This window comes from Lithobates pipiens, unplaced genomic scaffold (assembly GCF_037356315.1).
Source record: "Lithobates pipiens isolate NorthernLeopardFrog02 unplaced genomic scaffold, aLitPip1_a1.2 Scaffold_35, whole genome shotgun sequence".
NCBI classification, from domain to species: domain Eukaryota; kingdom Metazoa; phylum Chordata; class Amphibia; order Anura; family Ranidae; genus Lithobates; species Lithobates pipiens.
Genome location: NW_027507811.1, coordinates 17,489,223 through 17,514,891, shown reverse-complemented (window position 1 = coordinate 17,514,891; position 25,669 = coordinate 17,489,223). Strand labels below are relative to the sequence as shown.

At 43.5% G+C, this 25,669-nt stretch overlaps 1 protein-coding gene across 1 annotated transcript in view; it reads right to left on the bottom strand.

The window, feature by feature from the left end:
• Positions 1-25,669, bottom strand: part of LOC143955175 (uncharacterized) — a 74,743-nt gene that overhangs the window by 20,218 nt on the left and 28,856 nt on the right. Inside the window, 4 exon segments of the mRNA XM_077465267.1 lie at positions 84-209; positions 5,235-5,375; positions 7,354-8,376; positions 20,999-22,300. Coding sequence (XP_077321393.1) covers positions 84-209; positions 5,235-5,375; positions 7,354-8,376; positions 20,999-22,300 — 2,592 coding nt within the window.

Sequence of the window (25,669 nt, the reverse complement as noted above, 5' to 3'; positions counted from 1 at the left end):
GTTTCTATGTGTTTATCAGATGATGGGGGATCTAGGTGGAGCCTCCGTACTGCTCTCTCCTTTACAATAAAGTCTCCTCTTACCCGGTGATGTGAGGGGCGGCTGAGTCTCCATCATGACGTCCTTGTAGAGATCCTTGTGTCCTTCTAAATAGATTAATATTAGTACTTCCTCTGCTGTCAGTTCCAACAATGTTTTCTTTTTACTTCCTCACAACTCACCCCTCACCCAGGACGTCCTTTTTAGACCCCTACATCACTTCCTGTGCATCTATCACTTCCTGTCTACACCTGACATCACTTCCTTTCCAGCTATGTTTTCACTTCCTGTGTCTGTACAATCACACTCTTCCTGTCTCTGTGTTCCACTCAATATAACAGGAAAAGATCTCCATCTCTATATTTATTATGTGTCTGTTCTACAATCCAGCAACTCCAGATGCATAGTTGGATAAATAGCTCAATATTCACAATGTATTTGGTTTATAATTCAGAGGCTCTGGGTGGACAGATTTTTTGGTCTATAACCCCCTTTATGCCTAAGCCTTTTCTTTTGTTGCTTACAAGTTAAAATCAGTAATTGTTGCTAGAAAATTACTTATAAACCCCAAATATATATATATATATTTAGCAGAGAACCTAGAGTAGGGATGAGCCTGTTGTTGGAGACGAACACAAGTTCGACTCCAGCATTGGGTGTTCCCTCGTTCATCAAATTGTGGATTTTATGGGGTGTTCGTGGCAAATTTGAGTGCCACGGAACACCCCATAATGTACTGCGAGATCGCAGTGCATTGACATCTGATGATTGTCCAAAGCATGCACCTGACCTGCATGCTTTGGCCAATCACAGCAAGCTCTGCTGCGAGAGTCATATCTGGCCAAAGGCAGGGTGCCTTTGGCCAATCATGGCTCAGGTGGACTAAGTACATACCCCACACTATGTTATACAGTGCCTTGCAAAAGTATTCGGCCCCCTTGAACTTTTCAACCTTTTGCCACATTTCAGGCTTCAAACATAAAGATATAAAATTTTTATTTTTTGTGAAGAATCACCAACAAGTGGGACACAATTGTGAAGTGGAACGAAATCTATTGGATTTTTGAAACTTTTTTAACTAATAAAAAAATGAAAAGTGGGGCGTGCAAAATTATTCGGCCCCCTTGCGTTAATACTTTGTAGAGCCACCTTTTGCTGCGATTACAGCTGCAAGTCGCTTGAGGTATGTCTCTATCAGTTTTGCACATCGAGAGACTGAAATTCTTGCCCATTCTTCCTTGCAAAACAGCTCGAGCTCAGTGAGGTTGGATGGAGAGCGTTTGTGAACAGCAGTTTCAGCTCTTTCCACAGATTCTCGATTGGATTCAGGTCTGGGCTTTGACTTGGCCATTCTAACACCTGGATACGTTTATTTGTGAACCATTCCTTTGTAGATTTTGCTTTATGTTTGGGATCATTGTCTTGTTGGAAGATAAATCTCCGTCCCAGTTTCAGATCTTTTGCAGACTCCAACAGGTTTTCATCCAGAATGGTCCTGTATTTGGCCTCAATTTAACCATCTTCCCTGTCCCTGCTGAAGAAAAGCAGGCCCAAACCATGATGCTGCCACCACCATGTTTGACAGTGGGGGATGGTGTGTTGAGGGTGATGAGCTGTGTTGCTTTTACGCCAAACATATCGTTTTGCATTGTGGGCAAAAAGTTGGATTTTGGTTTCATCTGACCAGAGCACCTTCTTCCACATGTTTGGTGTGTCTCCCAGGTGGCTTGTGGCAAACTTTAGACTTTTTATGGATATCTTTGAGAAATGGCTTTCTTCTTGCCACTCTTCCATAAAGGCCAGATTTGTGCAGTGTACGACTGATTGTTGTCCTATGGACAGACTCTCCCACCTCAGCTGTAGTTCTCTGCAGTTCATCCAGAGTGATCATGGGCCTCTTGGCTGCATCTCTGATCAGTCTTCTCCTTGTCTGAGCTGAAAGTTTAGAGGGACGGCCAGGTCTTGGTAGATTTGCAGTGGTCTGATAATCCTTCCATTTCAAATTGATCACTTGCACAGTGCTCCTTGGGATGTTTAAAGCTTGGGAAATCTTTTTGTATCCAAATCCGGCTTTAAACTTCTCCACAACAGTATTACGGACCTGCCTGTTGTGTTCCTTGGTCTTCATGATATTCTCTGCACTTTTAACAGAACCCTGAGACTATCACAGAGCAGGTGCATTTATACAGAGACTTGATTACACACAGGTGGGTTCTATTTATCACCATCAGTCATTTAGGACAACGTTGGATCATTCAGAGATCCTCGCTGAACTTCTGGAGTGAGTTTGCTGCACTGAAAGTAAAGGGGCCGAATAATTTTGCACGCACCACTTTTCAGTTTTTTATTTGCTAAAAAAGTTTAAAATATCCAATAGATTTCGTTCCACTTCACAATTGTGTCCCACTTGTTGGTGATTCTTCACAAAAAATAAAAACTTTATAACTTTATGTTTGAAGCCTGAAATGTGGCAAAAGGTTGAAAAGTTCAAGGGGGCCGAATACTTTCGCAAGGCACTGTATAGTGGCCATGTATAGTGTGTGGATGAAGGTAGATTGAGCTACATTGGGCAGGCAGGTTAGTTAGTGGTGCGCAGCCAGTGTATTATATATATATATATATATATATATAAATACACCCCTCACATTTTTGTAAATATTTTATTCTATCTTTTTATGTGACAACACTGAAGAAATTACACTTTGCTACAATGTAAAGTAGTGAGAGTACAGCTTGTATAACACTGTAAATGTGCCATCCATTAAAAATAACTCAACACACAGCCATTAATGTCTAAATCCCTGGCAACAAAAGTGAGCACATGCCTAAGTGAAAATGCCCAAATTGGGCCCAATTTGCCATTTTCCCTCCCCGGGTGTCATGTGACTCATTAGTGTTACAAGGTCTCAGGTGTGAATGGGGAGCAGGTGTGTTAAATTTGGTGTTATCGCTCTCATATTGGTCACTGGCAGTTCAACATGGCACCTCATGGCAAAGAACTCTCTGAGGATCTGAAAAAAAGAATTTTTGCTCTACATAAAGATTGCGAAGACCCTGAAACTGAGCTGCAGCAAGCTGACCAAGACAGAGGTTTAACAGGACAGGTTTCACTCAGAACAGGCCTCACCATGGTCCACCAAAGAAGTTGAGGTCACGTGCTCAGCGTCATATCCAGAGGTTGTCTTTGGGAAATAGACATATGAGTGCTGCCAGCATTGCTGCAGAGGTTGTAGGGGTGGGGGGTCAGCCTGTCAGTGCTCAGACCATCAAATTAGTCTGCATGGCTGTCATCCCAGAAGGAAGCCTCTTCTAATGAGGATGCACAAGAAAGCCCACAAACAGTTTGCTGAAGACAATCAGACTAAGGACGTGGATTACTGGAACCATGTCCTGTGGTCTGATGAGACCAAGATATGCTTATTTGGTTCAGATGGTGTCACGTTTGTGTTGCGGCAACCAGGTGAGGAGTACAAAGACAAGTGTGTCTTGCCTACAGTCAAGCATGGTGGTGGGAGTGGAATGGTCTGGGGCTGCATGAGTGCTGTCAGCACTGGGGAGCTACAGATCATTGAGGGAACCATGAATGCCAACATGTACTGTGACATACTGAAGCAGAGCATGATCCCCTCCCTTCAGAGACTGGGCCGCAGGGCAGTATTCCAACATGATAATGACCCCAAACACACCTCCAAGATGACCACTGCCTTGCTAAAGAAGCTGAGGGTAAAGGAGATGGACTGGCCAAGCATGTCTCCAGACCTAAACCCTATTGATCATCTGTGGGGCATTCTCAAATAGAAGGTGGAGGAGCAAAAGGACTCTAACATCCACCAGCTCCGTGATGTTATCATGGAGGAGTGGAACAGGACTTCAGTGGCAACCTATATAGCTCTGGTGAACTCCATGCCCAAGAGGGTTAAGGCAGTGCTGGAAAATAATGGTGGCCACACAAAATATTGACAATTTGTACATTTTTACTTAGGGGTGTACTCACTTTTGTTGCCAGCGGTTTAGACATTAATGGTTGTGTGTTGAGTTATTTTGAGAGGACGGCAAATTTACACTGTTATACAAGCTGTACACTCACTACTTTACATTGTAGACAAGTGTCATTTCTTCAGTGTTGTCACATGAAAAGAGAGAAGAAAATATTTACAAAAATGTGAGGGGTGTACTTTTTGGGAGATACTGTATTTATATATATATTGTTGTGGAAATGTTATTAAGATGTATTTAATATGTAATGTCACAGTGTCTCCCAGTGTTGGTTCTCCTGCAGTGGACTGGGGCAGACTGACTCTGGGTGAGACCTGTTTTGGTAGTGGAAAGCTTCTTGAGGATGCAGAGAAGTGTTTGCAGAGTGGGGATATGTCCGCCAGTGAAGGGCCCCTGTGCAATGCACAGACGATCCTCTGGGGGGAGGTGTTCACTCTGCAAAGACATTATCGGTTATGGGGGATGTACGCTCGTGTGTCTCTGTGTGTCTGATCAACACGTAGGGAGGCTATGGCGTGTTCCTGCAGATAATCTTCCATCCTCAGGAATGGTATTATAATCCGGGTATGTGTTGTTCTCTGAATAATGCAGAATAAAGGTTCACGCCAATGGTGAAAATGGCAGTCTTTGAGTGCGTTATGGTCGGGGACAGCATCCATGATTTCAAGGCCAGCCATGCGGCTTCCTTTGTCTTACTGAAGAGCATGGGTTACATGAAAGGGCACTTTATTAGGAGACATGGATTACACACCGTGTATAGTGGAAGTTCCGTGACAATGTATATACTCTGCATTTAGTATAGACTAGGTATTCAGTGTAGACGCTATATTCAGTCAGTGCAGGCAGTGTAGTCTATATAACACAGTGTATTGAAGTGGTTAAGGGAACCAAGTTTTAAAAAAAACTGTCACGGGGTCCCCCCAAAATACATACCATTCAGGCCTGGTATGGATTTTAAGGGGAACCCTGCGCCAATTTTTTTTTAAATTGGGGTCTCCCCAAAACCCATACCAGGCCCTTATCCGAGCAAGCAGCCTGGCAGGCCAGGAAAGGGGAGGTTGACGAGAAAGCCCCCCCCCCCCACCTGAACCATACCAGGCCATTTGCCCTCAACATGGGAAGGGTGCATTGGGGTCCCCCCAAAGCACCTTGTCCCCATGTTGATGTTAATTGTCCTCAGCAAGAGACAAACTGCTTACTGGTTGAACAGACAGTGGGGTTTACAGAAGGCAGTGACCCATCAGGCTGGGAGGGTGGGAAATGGCTCCGGTGTGAAGCAGTGTAGTGGACCATGTTTAAGATGACAGCCACAGATAATGTTGAAGCTTCTTTGGCAATATCTGAGTGGATTGCAACAAGAGTGTCAGGAACCATGAATCAGACTGAGACAGGAAATGCAGTAGAAAAAAAAAAATCACACCTTTAATGTAATAGAAAAAAATAGTACAGATCAGGAACATAATAAAAACACAAGCCAGGGTTCGGAAGCCAAAACTGGTAATCAGGAAGCCAGAGATCAGCGTAGTCGGAAGCCAAAGATCAAGAACCAGTCAGGACGTCAGCCGGGCAAAGTCTTTAACTCAGGATATGTTGATGAAGGTGAAGGCATGAAAGACATGAACAAGGCAGTTTAAATAGCCAGACGGGGCTGGCTGTAGGCTGGACTGATTAGGCAGGTAATGGTAACCAGCTGAGCCACTGTGAAAGCAATGAGTGGCTGGTAATTAACCGACAGCTGAGCAGCCTTGAGCACTGAGAAGAGCTTCTAGAAGCCCAGCCCTGACAAAGGGAAGGTCTGCCTGAGAAAGAATGGGAGGATGTACTGGCCCCTTTCCTGACTGCAGATCCTCAACTGGTGAATTGTGATTTGGTCTCAGAGTCAGCATGGGACTATACTAGGTTTGTCACCTCATCCCTTTAAACCTGAACACATATGAATTACACAGGTTCTGAGGCTAATTTAATGCAAATAAGGCACCAAAAGAACATGTGTCATTAATATGTGTTCCGTTTTAAAGGGATGAGGTGACAACCCTAGATTATACATTGGTAAAGGCAGAAATACGAGTCAGGCTGGGAGTGAGTGTTGCTTTGAGGGTGAGCCGAGTTCATGGCTGGGGCTTTGACAGGGCTAAGCCTGTCTGTGTGCAGCTGTATCATCTAATGCAGGGGGGTCTCCAAACTTTTCAAATAAAGGACCAGTTTTATTGTCCTACAGACTTTAGGGGGGCCGGATTGTGGCCGGCAGGAGCAGAAAATGTCCCAGGCCCGGCATCAGTGAGAATAAATATGGCCTCAGGGTTGGTGGTCAATAGGAGGAGGAGTACTGCCCCTATTAGTAGGAGGAATAGAATCCCATGATTGGTATTGGTGGAAGAAATAGTGCCCCATTGTTGGTGTCAGTGGGATGAACAGTCCCCCTAGGGCTGGAGAAAGGCTATCAAAGGGACGCATTTGTCCCTCGAGCCACAGTTTGGAGGCAACTGTTCCAGGAGGTCAGGACTCTGTGCAGGCCAGTCAAGTTCCTCCACCCGAAACTTGCTCATCCATGTCTTTATGGACCTTGCTTTGGTCCAAATCATTTGGTGGCGGGGGGATTATGGTGTTTGGTTGTTTTTCAGGGGTTGGGCTTGGACCCTTAGTTCTAGTGAAGGAAACCCTTAAGAGACCCTTAACAGCCTACCAAGACATTTTGGACAATTTCATGCTCCCAACATTGTGGGAAGAGTTTGGGGATGGCCCCTTCCTGTTCCAACAAGACTGCCCACCAGTGCACAAAGCAATGTCCATAAAGACATGGATGAGTGAGTTTGGGGTGGAGGAACTTGACTGGCCTGTGCAGAGTCCTGACCTCAACCCAACAGAACACCTTTGGGATGAATTAGAGCGGGGATTGCGAACCAGGCCTTCTCACCCAACATCAGTGCCTGACCTCACAAATGCTCTTCTGGAAGAATGGTCAAACATTCCCATAGACACTCCTAAACCTTGTGGACGGCCTTCCCAGAAGAGGTGAAGCTGTTATAGCTGCAAAGGGAGGGCCAACTCAATATTGAACAGACATCCACCAGCCTCTCTGACCAGCTGCTTAATAAACAAGTACCCGCCCTCTACTATTAACCCGCTCCTAAACCTGCACCAGGCTGACTCGTCTACAACAGAGCTCTTCATACTATGACCCTCCAGATGTTCAGGAACTACAATTCCCACCATGCCTAGTCATGTCTGTGAATGTCAGAATATTACAATGCCTCATGGGACGTGTAGTTCTGCAACAGCTGGAGGGCCGAAGTGTGGAGATCCCTGATCTACAACATCAATAAGGAAGATCACTCCTATGAATTCTCTGGTGTTGCAAAAGGTTTCCTTTCCTAGTGAAAGATTTCCCGCACTCTGAGCATGAATAAGGACGCTCATCTATGTGAATTCTCTGATGTATAACAAGATGTCCTTTCTGAGTGAAAGATTTCCCGCACTCTGAACATGAATAAGGACGCTCACCTGTGTGAATTCTGTGATGTTTAACAAGGCCTGCTTTGACAGTGAAAGATTTCCCACACTCTGAACACGAATAAGGACGCTCACCCGTGTGAATTCTCTGGTGTTCAACAAGTGCTGCTTTCCGAGTGAAAGATTTCCCACACTCTGAACAAGGGAAAGGAAGCTCACTTGTGTGAACTCTCTGGTGCCAAATTAATTGTCCTTTCCGAGTGAAAGATTTCCCGCAGCCTGAACATGAATAAGGACACTTGCCTGTGTGAATTCTCAGATGTGTAACAAGAGGTCCTTTATATTTGAAAGATTTCCCGCACTCGGAACATGAATAAGGACGCTCACCTGTGTGAATTCTAAGATGTGTAACAAGAAGTCCTTTATGATTGAAAGATTTCCCGCACTCTGAACATGAATAAGGACGCTCATCTGTGTGAATTCTCTGATGTTTACCAAGGTCTGCTTTGTCAGTGAAAGATTTCCCACACTCTGTACATGAATAAGGACGCTCACCTGTGTGAATTCTCTGGTGTACAGCAAGTGCTCCTTTCTGAGTAAAAGATTTCCCGCACTCAGCACATGAATAAGGACGCTCACCTGTGTGAATTCTCTGGTGCTGAATAAGTTTTCCTTTCCGAGTGAAAGATTTCCCGCACTCTGAGCATGAATAAGGACGCTCGCCTGTGTGAATTCTCTGGTGCTGAATAAGTTTTCCTTTCCGAGTAAAAGATTTCCCGCACTCTGCACATGAATAAGGACGCTCGCCTGTGTGAATTCTAAAATGATTAACAAGGTTTACTTTTTGAATGAAAGATTTCCCGCACTCTGAACATGAATAAGGACGCTCACCTGTGTGAATTCTAAAATGATTAACAAGGTCTACTTTTTGAGTGAATGATTTCCCGCACTCTGAACAAGGGAAATGACGGTCACTCATGTGAATTCTCTGGTGCTGAATTAGTTTTCCTTTCCGAGTGAAAGATTTCCCGCACTCTGAACATGAGAATAGATTGTCACCTCGGTGATCTCCTTCATGGGGTGAGGAAGTTTCCTCGGGATTAGAAGGATCTGTTGATGGATCTGCAGTGTGAGATCTTACATGGATATTTCCAATCATAGTATGTGATTGATGAGAAGATTCCCCCTGATCAGAGGGATCCATTGATGTCTCCGGACAGGAAGGTCTGTGATGTATATTTTGTGTATTTGGATTTCCTCCTGGAGGATCCTGTGTGATGACATTATCTTCTGACTTACAATCAGCAGATAATAGAAGACGTCTCTCCGAGGAATTCCTGACATCACATCCATCTGTTGGAAAGAAGTAAAAAAATAGAATAAATCTCAGTAGATGACAAATAAGTGGAGTTTTGGCTCCTCCTCCCCGTCGGTGGAATAAGTGGAAATGCCGATCTCACAGCTGGGCTCCTGTTCTCCCTCCAAAATCAACCAGAAAAGTCTTCACACCGAGTCCATATATCATCTGCTAATTCTATAATAATAAATAGCTATGACTGAGGCTTCATTATCCAAAACGCGTTAGTGGATTGTTACTACATCGGATTGGCCGGATTTTATATTATGAAGAGTTTGCAGGTCATATATGGACTCCAAGCTGAGTCAGCAAGAAAAAAAACGTCACTTTGGTCTAACAGTCACTTTCACAGAGCTCTGGCATGGAACCGGGTACAACTGTAACATCAAAATATGGAGAAATAATCTTCCTCCAAGATTTACAATGCTGGTGTCCTGGGGTGGCTCCATCCCTCCCCCATCCGTGTGGAGACAACCTAAGCTGTTGCAATGGTTTATTAAAGGGTTAGATCACCTCTACAGAAGAACTGTAAAGCTGAACTAACACCAGATCCCTCCTGGACCCCGCTTTACATGTGATGGGTCTGACCAATCAGAATGCATCTGGTCCATCCTGGCAGCTCAGTATGGAGAAGACAGAGCAGTGGGGTATTTCATATCCCCTGCAATGGTTTATTAAAGGGTTAGATCACCTCTACAGAAGAACTGTAAAGCTGAACCAACACCAGATGTTATATATACACAAAACTGGGATATAGATATAATATATATAAAATATATATATATATATATATATATATATATATATATATATATATATATATATATATTTTTTTTTTTATATTTAATGGATGCAATGGAGGTGATTATAGAGTTAATTGATAGACATTTTATTTCATATGTTTTGATATCTTGCTTAGCAGCCTTGACCACATTCACTATATGTCTGCAAGCTCACCCCACCCTACTACTAACCCGAACCGCAAGAATTGAAAAGAAGGCCTGCACCTGTTTCTACATGCAAGGAAAGAACAGCAAAGTTTCAGAAACAAGAATTTCCCTACATAGCCATGAGCAGCTGCTTTTCCCTATATAGACGTAATCTAGCTAAAGCTTATATCTTGTCATATTTAGTCAAAACACGTTGTTTGTGGTTGATCTACGCTTGCCTCGTTAGATAGCGAAATATCCGGCTATCCAGTATATAAAATGGTAGTACCAGGAAATAAAATCAGTAGTGACTTATATACCGACTCGTAGCCGGTCTCAGTGATTTGTATTGCATCCTTGTGTGCACACATCAAAGACTAATTTGGCCAGGGGGGCAGATATTAATTCATCAGACAGTTCAGTTCTGATGCAAAACATACATACATATATATGTAGTGCCGGTACTCCTGATGAGTACGTGCTATGTCTGTAAATTTAATTTTTCCCCCCCAAGACTGTAGTTGAGTCTTGGGGTTAATTGTGCGAAATTGTGGTTTAGCTGGGCTGGGCTAAGGTTCTGCCTGGTCATAGGTGGGGGTTTGCACCTGGGAGAGGCATTAGAACGCAGTCTGGTTGGACTCATTGGGTACCAATCTCTCTCTCTCTCTCTCGAGCCAATCAGTGGGCACGTTTGTCTCACTGCGTAATCCGAGAGAGGGTACTTAAGGTTCTGAAGTCACGTGGTTCTGGGTTTCCGGTCCAGAAGTTGTTGCTGGTCCTCCTGACTAGCCATGGCCTGCTGTGCGGATCCATTAGTTTCCGAGCCTCCGAAGTGGCTAGTCCGAGGCACAGTAACTGGGGAGGAGGATTCTAAGGTGTTCCAGTGCCGTATCGGGTTTGAAGAGGCCCAGCAACTCTACATGCAACCAGGGGAGGACTCTTCAGTAAGAGGGCCACGCATGAGGCTATACAAAAGAAAAAAGGGGAAAAAAACTGCGCTAAGGTAAAAGAAATATATGACAATGTGTATAAAAAATATGTGTAAAAAAATTTGAAATATTTGTGAAATAAAGATATTCAGCTGCGGCTCAACTGTGTCACATAAATACAGGATGGATAAAACAAAAGAATCATAAGCCGCGCTAAACAAATGCTAGCAACTAAAAAGGCAATGTGTAATAATATTAGAATGAATATTATACAGGGTATGGCAACCCTATATATATATACGTGATGCAAAGCACACATGTGTAGATATTTCAAAACCCAAAATCTAGCTAGTATGATTTAGCATATACAATAAGGTTTCCTAGCATAAACCTCTAAAAACATAAAAAATTAAAGAAAAACATAAACACCCAGTGTGCAAATAATAAGTCCGTGCATAAGAGCCACCAAAATAGTTGACGTAGAGCTGTACATAGAAATCTTCTATAGATAAACCACAATATTCATAGAGGTTCACTGTTAGATCCAAACTGGAAAACGTTGTGTTCAATCCACCACCAACATATGGTCAGGTTTACTGCTTACCAGATAGGTATGACCCCCCCCCACTACAGAGGGTCACACAAGGCTTATGGAGTTAGACGCCACTTCTAGCCAAGGAGGGGTTCCTCGATATCCTCCTGATTCCACTGCTCCAAAGGATCTTGAAAAGGGGACTCACTCCCAGATACTTCACTTTGAGGTCCAGAGGAAGAACTCAAAGGTAGGGGCAAGGTATATAAAAGAAAATAAGCCTTAAGTCCATGGCGCCGGCCGGACGCACACAGACAGACCCGTTCTCCTGGGACCTGTCACAAACACGAGGTGATAAGTAGCGTACCGTTCAGCCCATGCATGAGGCTGGCTGCTCGGTAAGAGCCTGGAAGCTGAGCTGTTATGGACACTAATTGAATCCGCATTTCTTACGATATTGCCGGACCGGCTGCAAGATACCAGTACAGTAAGAAAGTTCCTCTATCCTTTCCTTTGCAATGAAGTTCCTGTGAGCATCTAAAGTTTTACAACCAAGTCTGTGGCAAAGACTTTGCTAAGCTAAAATTACTTGTTGGCTGCTAGCTCTAGGAAGAGTCCTGGTGGTTCCAAATTTTTTCCATTTACAGATGATGGAGGCCGCTGTGCTTATTGGGACCTTAAATGCTGCAGAAATGTTTCTGTACCCTTCCCCACATCTGTGCCACGATAAAATCCTGTCTTGGAGGTCTACAGACATTTCCTTGGACTTCATGGCTTGGTTTGTGCTCTGACATGCACTGTTAACTGTGGGACCTTCTATAGACAGGTGTGTGCCTTTCCAAATCATGATTTAAAAAAAAACTTCTTTCACATTGTCATTTTGAGGAAAATAATGAATTTAATCAATTTTGGAATACGGCTGTGAAATAACAAAATGTGGAAGAACTGAAGGGCTGTGAATACTTTACAGATGCACTGTAGCTTCCAGGTTCTTATTAGGGAAGGGACCATGTGAACACGCCTGAGCTCACCCCTAATGAATACCATATCATTGATATTGATTTAAAGCAGCTGTGCAAAGTTAAAAAAAAAAAAAAAAAACACAACCTGAAAACATGGCCTGTTGTGGGTACTTGAGGACTGAGGTTGAGAACCATACATACAACATACAGGGATATACAATGTAATACTGACATAAAATCACACACATAGGTTCGATTTGTGTCTTTTTTCAAACTCGCCTACTATGTAATCACTGCTTTGGTGAATAAAGTTATATTTACCATTCTATCCAGGTTCTATAGAAGTACATTTGAGCGATATACAGAATCACAACTGCATTTTCTCTCTCTCTCTAATAACAATGTACCGGATTTGGCTGTGCGGCACTGTTAATATTTTTTTACAGCTTAGTTGCATCCCAGTAAATGGCATCAAAAGTCCAGTCCTTGGAACCAGTGCTGGGACAAGGTCTTCCAGTGCCCAGGGCAAAGATGCCAAACTGCACCCACTCCTCATTCATGATGTGCAAGTTTAGGGGATCCTACACCGATCAGTCACTCCCTTGTTTAAATCACTATCACTACTCCTATCAGCCTTGTAACAGAAGTAGGGCGCCCCCATCTCTACAGTAAACCATTGTGCCCAGGGCAGCCACACCTCCAGCCCACCCCTTGTCCCGGCCCTGCTTGGAACCCATCCAGGGGTCCCACAAAGGGGAAACTCCACCACAAAGTTCAGTTCAGCTCTTTACAGCCTCCTCACTGATCACCTCCCATATAGGAAGAGACCACGAGGTCCGATCCGGTTCAGAATCAGGAAGTGACATATGAAGGGGAAGGAACATCACAGCACCAAGTGTTAACTCTTACCATACCACACATTAACACTTTAGTAGACAAACACATATTTAACCTTTTAGAACCTGCCTATAGGATGATGTGAAGATCTGATAATTATCTAAAAAAAAAAAATTTACACTACAATCCTTATACTTAGAAGTAAAAATGAGACTTTGACCTGTTTTTTCCACAATGTCTGTTACTTACCTGTGTCAAAAGGTAGAGAAATGTCCTTCTGTTCACTTTTCATAATCATCCCGACCTCCTCCGTGAATGGCTGATCACCCCCCACATACGTCTCTACTTCTTCTTCTTTAACCTCAGATTTTATATTGATCCGTTCTTCACCCTTCACCAAAAACAATAGAAAACATCTATTAAAGTCAACTCAAGAAAATCTCTCACCCTAAACCCCAAAAGATGACAGAACAATATATAAATAGAGCAAGAATTTTGATAGAAAAATATCTTCTCATGGCTTAGAATACTTTTATGTTGTAATTGCTCAGTCCCACCTACCTGATGATGGTGGGGGATGGGGTGATCTTCCTGTGTGGAATCCCGGGAATACAGAGCATCACCCTCCTCCATAGACAGCGGATCCCCGAACTTCTCTTCTTTTTCTACTTTAACCTCAACTTTGATGTCTTTCAGTTGTTCACCCTAAACCCAAAATGTGATAAAACAGATTTATAAAAGGAAATAAGAGACTATTTTGAAGCATAGAATTCTACAACGTATTTGAGGTCTAATTGCTCAGTCCCACCTACCTGATGATGGTGGGGGATGGTGTGACCTTCCTGTGTGGAATCCCGGGAATACAGAGGACGGGGACATCTCTCTGGTGGGTTCCCATTACTGGATCCATCTGTAGGAAACACACACACTGACTGAATACATTGTTTCTATGTGTTTATCAGATGATGGGGGATCTAGGTGGATCCTCCGTACTGCTCTCTCCTTTACAATAAAGTCTCCTCTTACCCGGTGATGTGAGGGGCGGCTGATTCTCCATCATGATGTCCTCATAGAGATCCTCGTGTCCTGCTCCGACAATGTTTTCTCTTTACTTCTTCATAACTCACCCCACACCCAGGATGTCCTTTTTAGACCCCTACATCACTTCCTGTCCATTAGTTACATCACTTCCTGTGCATCTATCACTTCCCGTCTGCATCTGACATCACTTCCTCTCCAGTTGTGGTATCACTTCCTGTGTCTGTACAATTACACTCTTCCTGTTTCCGTGTTCCACTCAATATAATAGGAAAATATCTCCATCTATATATTTATTATGTGTCTGTTCTACAATCCAGCAACTCCAGATGGACAGTTAGATAAATGGTTCTATATTTAGGATGAATCTGGTCTATAAACCAGAGACTCTGGATGGACAGATTTTCTGGTCTTTAACCCTCCTTCATGCCTAAGCCATTGTGATTTAAGATGCATGGACATTTCGGGACACTTTTTTATTTTATTTTTTAATAAAGGAATTGTCCAAAAATTTGACCCCAAAGCACCATCCCCATGTTGAGGGCAAACGGCCTGGTATGGTTCAGGGGGGGCAGTCACCTGGTATGGATTTTGAGGGGGACCCATGCCATTTTTTTTTATTTGGAGTGGAGTTCCCCTTAATATCCATACCAGACCCAAATGGACTGGGCGGGACTGCATGCTGTTTTTTTTAAAAGTTATTTTAATATATATTGCCAGGATCTGATAATACATTACAGCCGCAAGCAATTTTAAATGACATTTTTCCTTTAGAAATCTAATTTTGCTGTGGTATTGTAATAAACATCGGAAAGACTACTTTACAGGCAGACTAAAGGAATATTTCATTTTTATTGTTTTACCTTAAGCATTATGAAACTCACTGCTCCAGAAAAAAACGGTTGCATTGTTGCATTGATACATGTCCCCCTGGGCTGAACCCGGGTCCCCAAACACTTTTTATGGCTATAACTTGCATATAAACCTTTAAAATTAGTACTTTTGATTTTTTATGTTCCTGTCCCATAGACTTTAATGGTGTTCAGATGTTCAAACATATTTTTTTCTTGTTTGCATGTTCTGGTGCAAACCGAACCGGGGGTATTTAGCTCATCCTTACCCTAGAGCAGGGATCTCCAAACTATGGCCCTCCAGTTGTTCAGGAACTACAATTTCCATCATGCCTAGTGATATCTGTGAATGTCAGAGTTTTACAATGCCTCATGGGACGTGTAGTTCCTCAACAGCTGGAGGGCCCTAGTTTGGAGATCCCTGCCCTAGAGAATAAAATGGCGATTGTTGTATTTTATGTCTTTCAAATGAATTTTTTTTTGGAACAAATACACTTTCATGAATAAAAAAACAAAGTTAGCCCAATATTTTTGTATGATGTGAAAGATGATGTTATGCTGAGTAAATAGATACCCAACATGTCAAGCTTTAAAATTGCTACGGTACTTAAAAATCTCCACAGGCGATCAAAAACTTCTACAGGGGAGGGCTTGTACTATAATTATTGCTCTCACGCTAACGATCGCGGCGATACTTCACAAGTGTGGTTTAAACACTGTTTACATTTGGGGGCGCTACTTACGTATGCGCTCATTTTGCGCGCGAGCATGGAGGGATGGGGCACTTTAATTTTTTTTGTCTTTTTTAAATTTTTACACATCCCTCTTAATTATTTTTTTCTGATCACTTTTATTGTTGTCACAAAGAATGTAAACATCTCTTATGACAGTAATAGGCAGTGACAGGTCCTCTTTATGGAGGGATCTGGGTATCTATAAGACCCCAAATCCCTCCTTAGCACTTATAAGCATTCAAAACGCCATGTTTGGCAGTTCTGAATACTGTCATATTTTTATAATTTGGCGCCTTTAAGTCTTCTGTAAACTGAAAGTGATGTCATAACATCGCTTCTGGGTTACTAGATCCAAGATCTGATCAAAGCTGATTCCAGTGACAAACAGGCAGAAAAAAAACAATTGGCCTACATGTTTCTGCAGCCTACTGCCAAATTGTATGCAGTTATAGGCATTATCAGAGCCACTGATCAGGAAGTACAGCCAGCCCTCCTGTACTGGGCCCATAACCCATCAGATCAATGGGGGGGCCAAGGCACCTGCTGAGCAGGAGGTCCAGCTGTACTGTCTTATTGCAGACACCAATTCTCTTCTGCTTCCCCTTGCAGCTCTCCTCCTCTTCCCCCCCTCTGGCTGCATTGCAGGGGGGATTGGTTCTAGCACATAGGGCCGCTAATAGAGGGGACCACTGATCCTCTTGTAGGGGGCCCACGCAGAGAGGGGGGATTAGTGATGGATGGCAATTGCAGAACTCTTCCTCCAGCAGCTGAAAGTTGGTCTCTCCAGCTCTCCCCGCTGCCAGCTTTTATCTGCTGAGAAAGAAACAGTCATCCCTCACTAATCCCCCTCCCTGTGCGCTGGCTCTAATGTTAGCTCTGTTCCTGAGTTTGTTATCTCTGTAATTTTGTTTCTCTCCCTCTGTCTCTCCGATCCCAGAGCCCAGCCTGTAGATTTTTTTTCATCTCATCCTTTTATTTATGAACTCAGTTTTATCTTTTAAATTTAGCTGGGATTCTGTGAGTTATGTTATTGTATTTTTAGTGAAATATAGCTTTAATATTTTCTGAATGGACACAGTAAGCGATCAGTATCAATCACTCATGTGTCCATTCATCGCTGAAGCATAGTAAACTGTGCTTACTATGCTTCAATTTGGGAATGAGCAGGAAGCCTTGGAGCACTTCTTATTCCTTCATCTGTGCAGCTGAGGCTACAGAGAAAAGGACTGATAATTCTATGTCCCCAGTCACTTCTGCTTGATGAGGTTTCCGTCCTTGTAAAATGGTCAAAAGTAAGGCGCTAACATGTGCTCACTAGTAAATGAAAAAAAAAGAATTAAATAAACCAAACAAAGTCCATCAAATCATATAAAATAATCACTCAAAAGAAATCCAATCACTGTCATGAAAGTATTGGCGCGCTATAAATCAACTCATTCTTATAGTGCTCCACTGTCATGTACCTGAAGGGAGACTGAAGTGACGAGGTCGGCCTTTCTTGTATCTCCGGTCCAGGTCCCGCTGAGAGTGGAAGAGAAGGAGCCCAAGGACCGGAAGCACACAAGTGCCTGTAGGTGAAAACCTAAAGACTTGCAGCAGGAAGTCGCAGCTGGTCGCAGGACTGTAGTGGCAGATCAGGTCGCAGGTGGCAGACACTCAGACCGTAGTGCTGAGCCGAGCAGGGCACAGAAGCAGGGTCATCAAGAAAGTCGGGCTTGTCAACAGGCGGGCAGCAAGGTACAGGCACATCAGGCTGGAACAGGTCAGGGAGGAAGCTGGGGTTGTCAGCAGGCGGGCAGCGAAGTACTTGAGCATCTGGCAGAGATAAGTCGGGGAGAAGGCCGGGATCAGGAACCAGAGATCAGACAGAGTCCAGAGGCAGCGTCAACGGAAGCCAAGGTCAGCAACGGGTATCAGCAGGACAACACGGGTTTCAGAGCAACAGGACAACAGCTAAAGACCGATCAGCAGGAATTGGTAGTTAGGAGCCCCTAAAGTAAACTATCTGGCGGCGACTGGCGCCAAGTGCGCATTCCCATGCGCCAGCGAGCTGCGTCTGTGTGCAAACCAGCGCGTGCGCCAGTGCGCCCATGTCGGTTTTCCGGCATTTCCTTACATCCACCAACCATGTGTGTAGAATGCGCACTCACCAACCCTCCATGTAAAACCAGCCTTTCGATTATATCAACTCCTGCATCTCCAATAATGGACTGGGACTAAGAGGTCTCATAGTGGCACAAAAGGGTTCACCAACCTTGACTCTCCAACCTTCATTAGCATTTGCTGAACCTTCGCTGAATAAAAACCCATGCACATTTGGCTCATCCCTCTTTTTAATTATGGCAAAATAAAAAACAAAGTGAAATTGATGCACAAATATATGAATTTTTAACAATGTTCTAAAACCATTAGCAAAATACACCACACTCATTTAATTAATATCCTTCATGCCTCTTCATAGTAAACTTACACATTAGACATCACTATAAATCATTCTGGTCTAGTGTTAGAGAAATTAGATGCAGGCTTTATAATCATTTATGCATGCTTGCAAAAGATTGCTTAGACTCAGAGTTGTTTCGAGTCCTTGAAATGAATATAAATCACAGAGATAAGATAGTTCATTTTATGCCGCGTACACACGGGCGGACTGTATGGCGTACTTAGTCCGTCGAAACACATTTCAGCGGACAGTCCGCTCGTGTGTGGGCTTCAGCGGACTTTTTCAGCGTGCAGTCTGGCGTACTAAGTATTTCAGATTTTTCTAAATCCTGTCCGTCGTACTTTGGTTTCAGCGGACAATCCGCTCGTCAGTAGGCTAGTTCGACGGACTAAGAATGGCGCATGCTCAGAAAGGATTTACACGGCGGAAGGGTGCTTTGCTGTGTATTGGACTTCCTATTTCTAGTCCCGTCGTACGTGCTGTACACGTCATCGCGCAAGCTTTCGACGGACTGTTTGTGCATCCGTGTGTGGTCAAGTCCGTTCAGTCGAAAGTATGACGGACTGTCCGTCGGATTGTATGACGGACTAAGTACGCCATACAGTCCGCCCGTGTGTACGCGGCATTAGTCTTTAAGTTCACTAATTAGAAAAGAAACATTTTGACAGCAGTTGAACTACAGCTTGATAAGATAAAACATCCAATACAGGTGGTTTAAAAATAATTATGTGGCATATGGGAAAGTTATGTACAGTACCTTAAAGAGGAAGTAAACCTTGATGGGTTTACTTCCTCTTTCATTACCTGCAAAGGCAAAGCATAATGGACTACTATGCATCAAATAGTAGTCCATTATGTGTCACTTACCTGTCACCGCTGTCCCCTGTAGTCCGGCACATCCATCTTCTCGGTGGGGTCTCGCAGCTCCGCCGCTGTCATTGGGCGAAGCGGCGATGACGTCACTCCCGCGCATGCGCACAGGAGCCGACACGTGCGGCATCTCCGTCGTTGAAGATGCCACGCTCAGTGCGCCTGCGCGCTGTAGACAACGGTGCCTGTCTTCGGGCAAATATCTCCTAAACCGCATAGGTTTAGGAGATATTTCTTGGACCTACAGGTAAGCCTTAATCTAGGCTTACCTGTAGGTCAAAGTGTGTTGTAAGGGTTTACAACCACTTTAAGTTTGACAGGGTCAAAAGGTCTGCTTGTGCCCTCATTTAAACTGTTAAGACATAATACATAAGGTGGGGTCATTGCAAGTTCATCCTCCCAAAATCATAATTCTGTTATCCTTGAGTTGGTGGAGTCTTATCAGGACCAGGAGGGTTTGATTTAACACGGCTGGGTGCCATACCGTCTCTAAACAGGTGTTTTTAATTGGACAAAACCAGTTATAAATCACTTTAATGAACATATAGGAATTCTGGGAAAGAATACGTTTGTCTGGTTGAAGGACAGGTGTCAGATATATGGTTAATTACATTGAAGTAGATCTTAGCAACCAATCAGATCTAGGAGAGATGGCTAAGATAAGGCTTTTAAAGTTATATAAATGCAAGTTTTACAATTGTTAGGCAGACAGGAGCCCATAAGGCTGAACTCTATGTATGCTGCCCTATTGCAGGGGTCATAGAGATCAGAACCAATGGGTAAATATCTGTCCTTTTGTTGTAACTTGTCTCCTCATATGAGTCAAATAAAGAAAACTTCTTAACTTGATCCAGAGTGTGGTCTCAGGTGAATTTCCCTCACATCTAGTTACTCTATTTGGTGGATAATATACTGTAAGTTCACATTTTTATTTCAATCTGATCGTTTTTCCAAACAAAATTATAATAAAACATATCGAAATCTTTCAATACTACAGTATTAGGTCTTCAATATATAGTAACAAATACAAATATAGAATAATAGTATATATACTATTTATATATTTATATATAAATATAAACAATATACTCGCTCGCAATATTCTCACCTAATATGGTGTTGGACAGCCATAGGCATCAAAGACGGCCTGAATTCTCCTGAGATTTGACAAATATAATGGTGGAATGGTGGATAATAGAATCTGATACCACCCTTCATGCAAAACCCATCCCAGTTCCTGCAGAGATGCCGGAGGCGGATATATTCTTAACTCTTAAGGCATCAGCCTACCAAGACATTTTGGACAATTTCATGTTCCCAACGTTGTGGGAACAGTTTGGGGGTGGCCTCTTCCTGTTCCAACATGACTGTCCACCAGTGCACAAACCAAGGTCCATAAAGACATGGATGAGCGAGTTTGAGGAATTAGAGCGGAGGCTGCGAGCCAGGCCTTCTCGTCCAACATCAGTACCTGACCTCACAAATGCTCTTCTGGAAGAATGGTCAAACATTCCCATAGACACTCCTAAACCTTGTGGACGGCCTTCCCAGAAGAGTTGAAGCTGTTATAGCTGCAAAGGGAGGGCCAACTCAATATTGAACAGACATCCACCAGCCTCTCTGACCAGCTGCTTAATAAACAAGTACCCGCCCTCTACTATTAACCCGCTCCTAAACCTGCACCAGGCTGACTCGTCTACAACAGAGCTCTTCATACTATGACCCTCCAGATGTTCAGGAACTACAATTCCCACCATGCCTAGTCATGTCTGTGAATGTCAGAGTATTACAATGCCTCATGGGATGTGTAGTTCTGCAACAGCTGGAGGGCCGAAGTGTGGAGATCCCTGATCTACAACATCAATAAGGAAGATCACTCCTATGAATTCTCTGGTGTTGCAAAAGGTTTCCTTTCCTAGTGAAAGATTTCCCGCACTCTGAACACAAATAAGGACGTTCACTCTGATGTTCAACAAGATTATTTTTCCTAATAAAAGATTTCTTACACTAAATGTGATTATGGACGATCACCTGTGTGAATTCTCTGATGTTTAACAAGGACTCCTTTATGAGTGAAAGATTTCCCACACTCTGAACATGAATAAGGACGCTCACCTGTGTGAATTCTAAGATGTGTAACAAGTGCTCCTTTGTGAATGAAAGATTTCCCGCACTCTGAACAAGGGAAAGGATGCTCACCCGTGTGAACGATCTGGTGCTGAATAAGTGCTTCTTTCCGAGTGAAAGATTTCCCGCACTCTGAACATGAATAAGGACGCTCACCTGTGTGAATTCTAAGATGTATAGCAAGAGGTCCTTTATGATTGAAACACTTCCCACACTCTGAACATGAATAAGGACGCTCACCTGTGTGAATTCTAAGATGTGTAACAAGTTCTTGTTTCCGAGTGAAAGATTTTCCACACTCTGAACATGAATAAGGACGCTCGCCTGTGTGAATTCTAAGATGTTTAACAAGGTCTTCTTTGCCATTGAAAGATTTCCCGCACTCTGAACATGAATAAGGACGCTCACCTGTGTGAATTCTAAGATGTGTAACAAGTGCTCCTTTATGATTGAAAGATTTCCCGCACTCTGAACACGAATAAGGACACTCACCTGTGTGAATTCTCTGGTGTGTAACAAGGGCAGCTTTTTCAGTAAATGATTTCCCGCACTCTGAACATGAATAAGGACGCTCACCTGTGTGAATTCTAACATGTTTAACAAGGTCTACTTTTTGAGTGAAAGATTTCCTGCACTCAGAACAAGGGAAAGGACGCTCACTCATGTGAACTTTCTGGTGCTGAATAAGGTTTCCTTTCTGAGGGAATGATTTCCCGCACTCTGAACACGAATAGGGAAGGTCACCCATGTGATATTTCTGATGTCGCAAAAGGTTATGTTTCTGAGTGAAAGATTTGCCGCACTCCGAACATGAATAAGGACGTTCACCTGTGTGAATTTTCTGGTGTCTAGTAAATGCTCCCTTCCGAGTGAAAGATTTCCCGCACTCGGAACATGAGAATAGATTGTCACCTCGGTGATCTCCTTCATGGGGTGAGGAAGTTTCCTCGGGATTAGAAGGATCTGTTGATGGATCTGCAGTGTGAGATCTTACATGGATATTTCCAATCATAGTATGTGATTGATGAGAAGATTCCCCCTGATCAGAGGGATCCATTGATGTCTCCGGACAGGAAGGTCTGTGATGTATATTTTGTGTATTTGGATTTCCTCCTGGAGGATCCTGTGTGATGACATTATCTTCTGACTTACAATCAGCAGATAATAGAAGACGTCTCTCCGAGGAATTCCTGACATCACATCCATCTGTTGGAAAGAAGTAAAAAAATAGAATAAATCTCAGTAGATGACAAATAAGTGGAGTTTTGGCTCCTCCTCCCCGTCGGTGGAATAAGTGGAAATGCCGATCTCACAGCTGGGCTCCTGTTCTCCCTCCAAAATCAACCAGAAAAGTCTTCACACCGAGTCCATATATCATCTGCTAATTCTATAATAATAAATAGCTATGACTGAGGCTTCATTATCCAAAACGCGTTAGTGGATTGTTACTACATCGGATTGGCTGGATTTTATATGATGAAGAGTTTGCAGGTCATATATGGACTCCAAGCTGAGTCATCAAGAAAAAAAATCTATTTGGTCTAACAGTCACTTTCACAGAGCTCTGGCATGGAACCGGGTACAACTGTAACAGTGTGGAGACAACCTAAGCTGTTAGTGCAATGGTTTATTAAAGGGTTAGATCACCTCTACAGAAGAACTGTAAAGCTGAACAAACACCAGATCCCCTCCCCACCCTCCTGGACCCCGCTTTACATGTGATGGGTCTGACCAATCAGAATCTATCTGGTCCATCCTGGCAGCTCAGTATGGAGAAGACAGAGCAGTGGGGTATTTCATATCCCCCGACCATTGGAGTGGTGAGAGAGTCCTGAGAGTAGAGGATGTCTGACAGTAAGTACAGTGAGGACCGGGGGTGGGGGTGGGGGGTGAAGGGGGTCCGGTGTTGGGTCACCTTTACAGTTTTTCTGTATTAGGAAAACGAACCCTTTAATGTGACTTTAGGGGTCTGTGTGACCAGTGATGTCTCATCCGCCTTCCATTGAAGGTCATGAAGTACATATTGTGCTCCATTCACTTTTCTCCAACCACAGCAACCCGGGAAAGTGACAGCCGGACCCGGAAGTGATGTCGCCCACATACAGTGTATCTGGAAAGTATTCACAGTGCTTCACTTTTTCCACATTTTGTTGTTATGTTACAGCCTTATTTCAAAATGGATTACATTTATTAATTTCCTCAAAATTCTACAAACAATCCCCCATAAAGGCAACATGAAAGAAATTTGTTTGAAATCTTTGCAGATTTATTAAAAATAAAGAACAAAAAAAATAATACCATGTACATAAGTATCACAGCCTTTGCTCAATACTTAAGTACATATTAGAGCCTCAAGACTCTTCATCGTACATCACAGGACACAGGGAAGCCATAGTAATTACTATGTAGGTTATACGCCACCTATAGGTGAATGGACACTGGTGCACTCAAAAGACAGGAAGTCCCCCTCTATATAACCCCTCCCATACTGGGAGTACCTCAGTTTTTTCACCAGTGTCTAAGGTGTTGGTCACGGTTAATGAAGTGCTAAGAAGAGCTCTGTGCTTAGAAGACTGGACAACTAACGCACTTCTTATTGGGATTCCTAGAAAGAGTCTACAGAGGCTTCAGTACATCCAAAACTCTGCAGCACAGATCCTGATGAGAGTGCAGAAACAGGAGCACATTACCCCTATTCACCACTCACTCCACTGGCTTCCAGTCTCCGCCAGGATTGAGTATAAGGTTTCCCTCCTCACACACCAATGCCCTTCTCAAACCAAAAAACCCAACACGTGCCTGTCCATTCACCTATAGGTGGCATATAACCCACATAGTAATTACTATGACTGCTCTGTGTCCCGTGATATACTCCAAGAAAAGAATTTTACAGATAAGCTGTTATAAAGATCCTATTTTTTGGGCAGTTTCTCCCATTCTTCTTTGCAGGACCTCTCAAGCTCCATCAGGTTGGATGGGGAGCATCGGTGCACAGCCATGTTCAGATCTCTCCAGAGATGTTTAATCGGGATCAAGTCTGAGCTGAGCCACTCAAGGACATTCACAAGGTTGTCTCATAGCCACTCCTTTGTAATCTTGTGCTTAGGGTCATTGTCCTGTTGGAAAATGAACCTTCATCCCAATCTGAGATCCAGAGCGCTCTGGAGCTGGTTTTCTTCAAGAATGTCTCTGTACATTGCTGCATTCATCTTTCTCTCGATCCTGACTAGTCTCCCAGCCACCACCATGCTTCACTGTAGGGATGGTATTGGCCAGGTGATGAGAGATGCCTGATTGCCTCCAGACATGATGCTTGCCATTTAGGCCAAAGAGTTCAATCTTTGTTTCATCAGACCATTTTATTTCTCGTGGTCAAACTCCTTCAGGTGCCTTTTGGCAAACACCACGTGGGCTGTCATGTGCCGTTTACTGAGGAGTGGCTTCCGTCTGGCCACTCTACCATACAGACCTGATTGGTGGAGTGCTGCAGAGATGGTTGTTCTTCTGGAAGTTTCTCATCTCTCCACAGAGAAATGCTGTAGCTCTGTCAGAGTGACCATCGGGTTCTTGGTCACCTCCCTGACTAAGGCCCTTCTCCCCCGATCGCTCAGCTTGGTGACCCGCTCTAGGAAGAGTCCCGGTGGTTCCAAATATTTTCAATTTACAGATGATGGAGGCCACTAAGCTCTGTCAGAGTGACCATCGGATTCTTGGTCACCTCCCTGACTAAGGCCTTTCTCCCCCGATTGCTCAGTTTAGTGGCCCGCTCTAGGAAGAGTCCCAGTGGTTCCATTTTTTTTCCATTCATGGATGATGGAGGACGCTGTGCTCATTGGGACTTTCAATGCTGCAGAAAGCTTTCTGTATCCTTTCCCACATTTGTGCCTCAATAAAATCCTGTCTCAGAGGTCTACAGACATTTCCTTGGACTTCATGGCTTGGTTTGTGCTCTGACATGCACTGTTAACTGTGGGGACCTTATATAGACAGGTGTGTGCCTTTCCAAATCATGATTTCAAACAAACTTCTTTCACGTTGTCATTTTGAGGAAAATAATGAATTTAATCAATTTTTCAATAAGGCTGTGACATAACAAAATGTGGAAAAAAGGAAGGGCTGTGAATACTTTCCAGATGCACTGTAGCTTCCAGGTTCTTATTAGGGAAGGGAGATCAGTAAATTAACATTCAATCACTCACCTCTATGTGGCGACACCCACCATGGAGGTCCTGGGCCCACAAGTGGGGTGAAACATGGCAGGGGTGCACGTGAGGAGAGAGGTGGTGTGGAAGTTATACAGCCACCTGATCACTTCCTCCTGACAGCCAACAGTCGGCTTGTCAGTGCTTAAAATCTCCGATGTATATCATATATTAGCGGCAAAGCAAGGGTTGAAGGAGGTGGTACACTGTATATATACACACACCTAAATACACCGGTGTACCAGTATCTGTGACAAATAAACTATTCATAGATATTAAATATTGGAAAGAGCCGCACTCCAATAAATGGAATACATAGAAAAGGTGGTAGGGAGATTTCACTCACTTATACTGGAACATAAGGGAATGAATC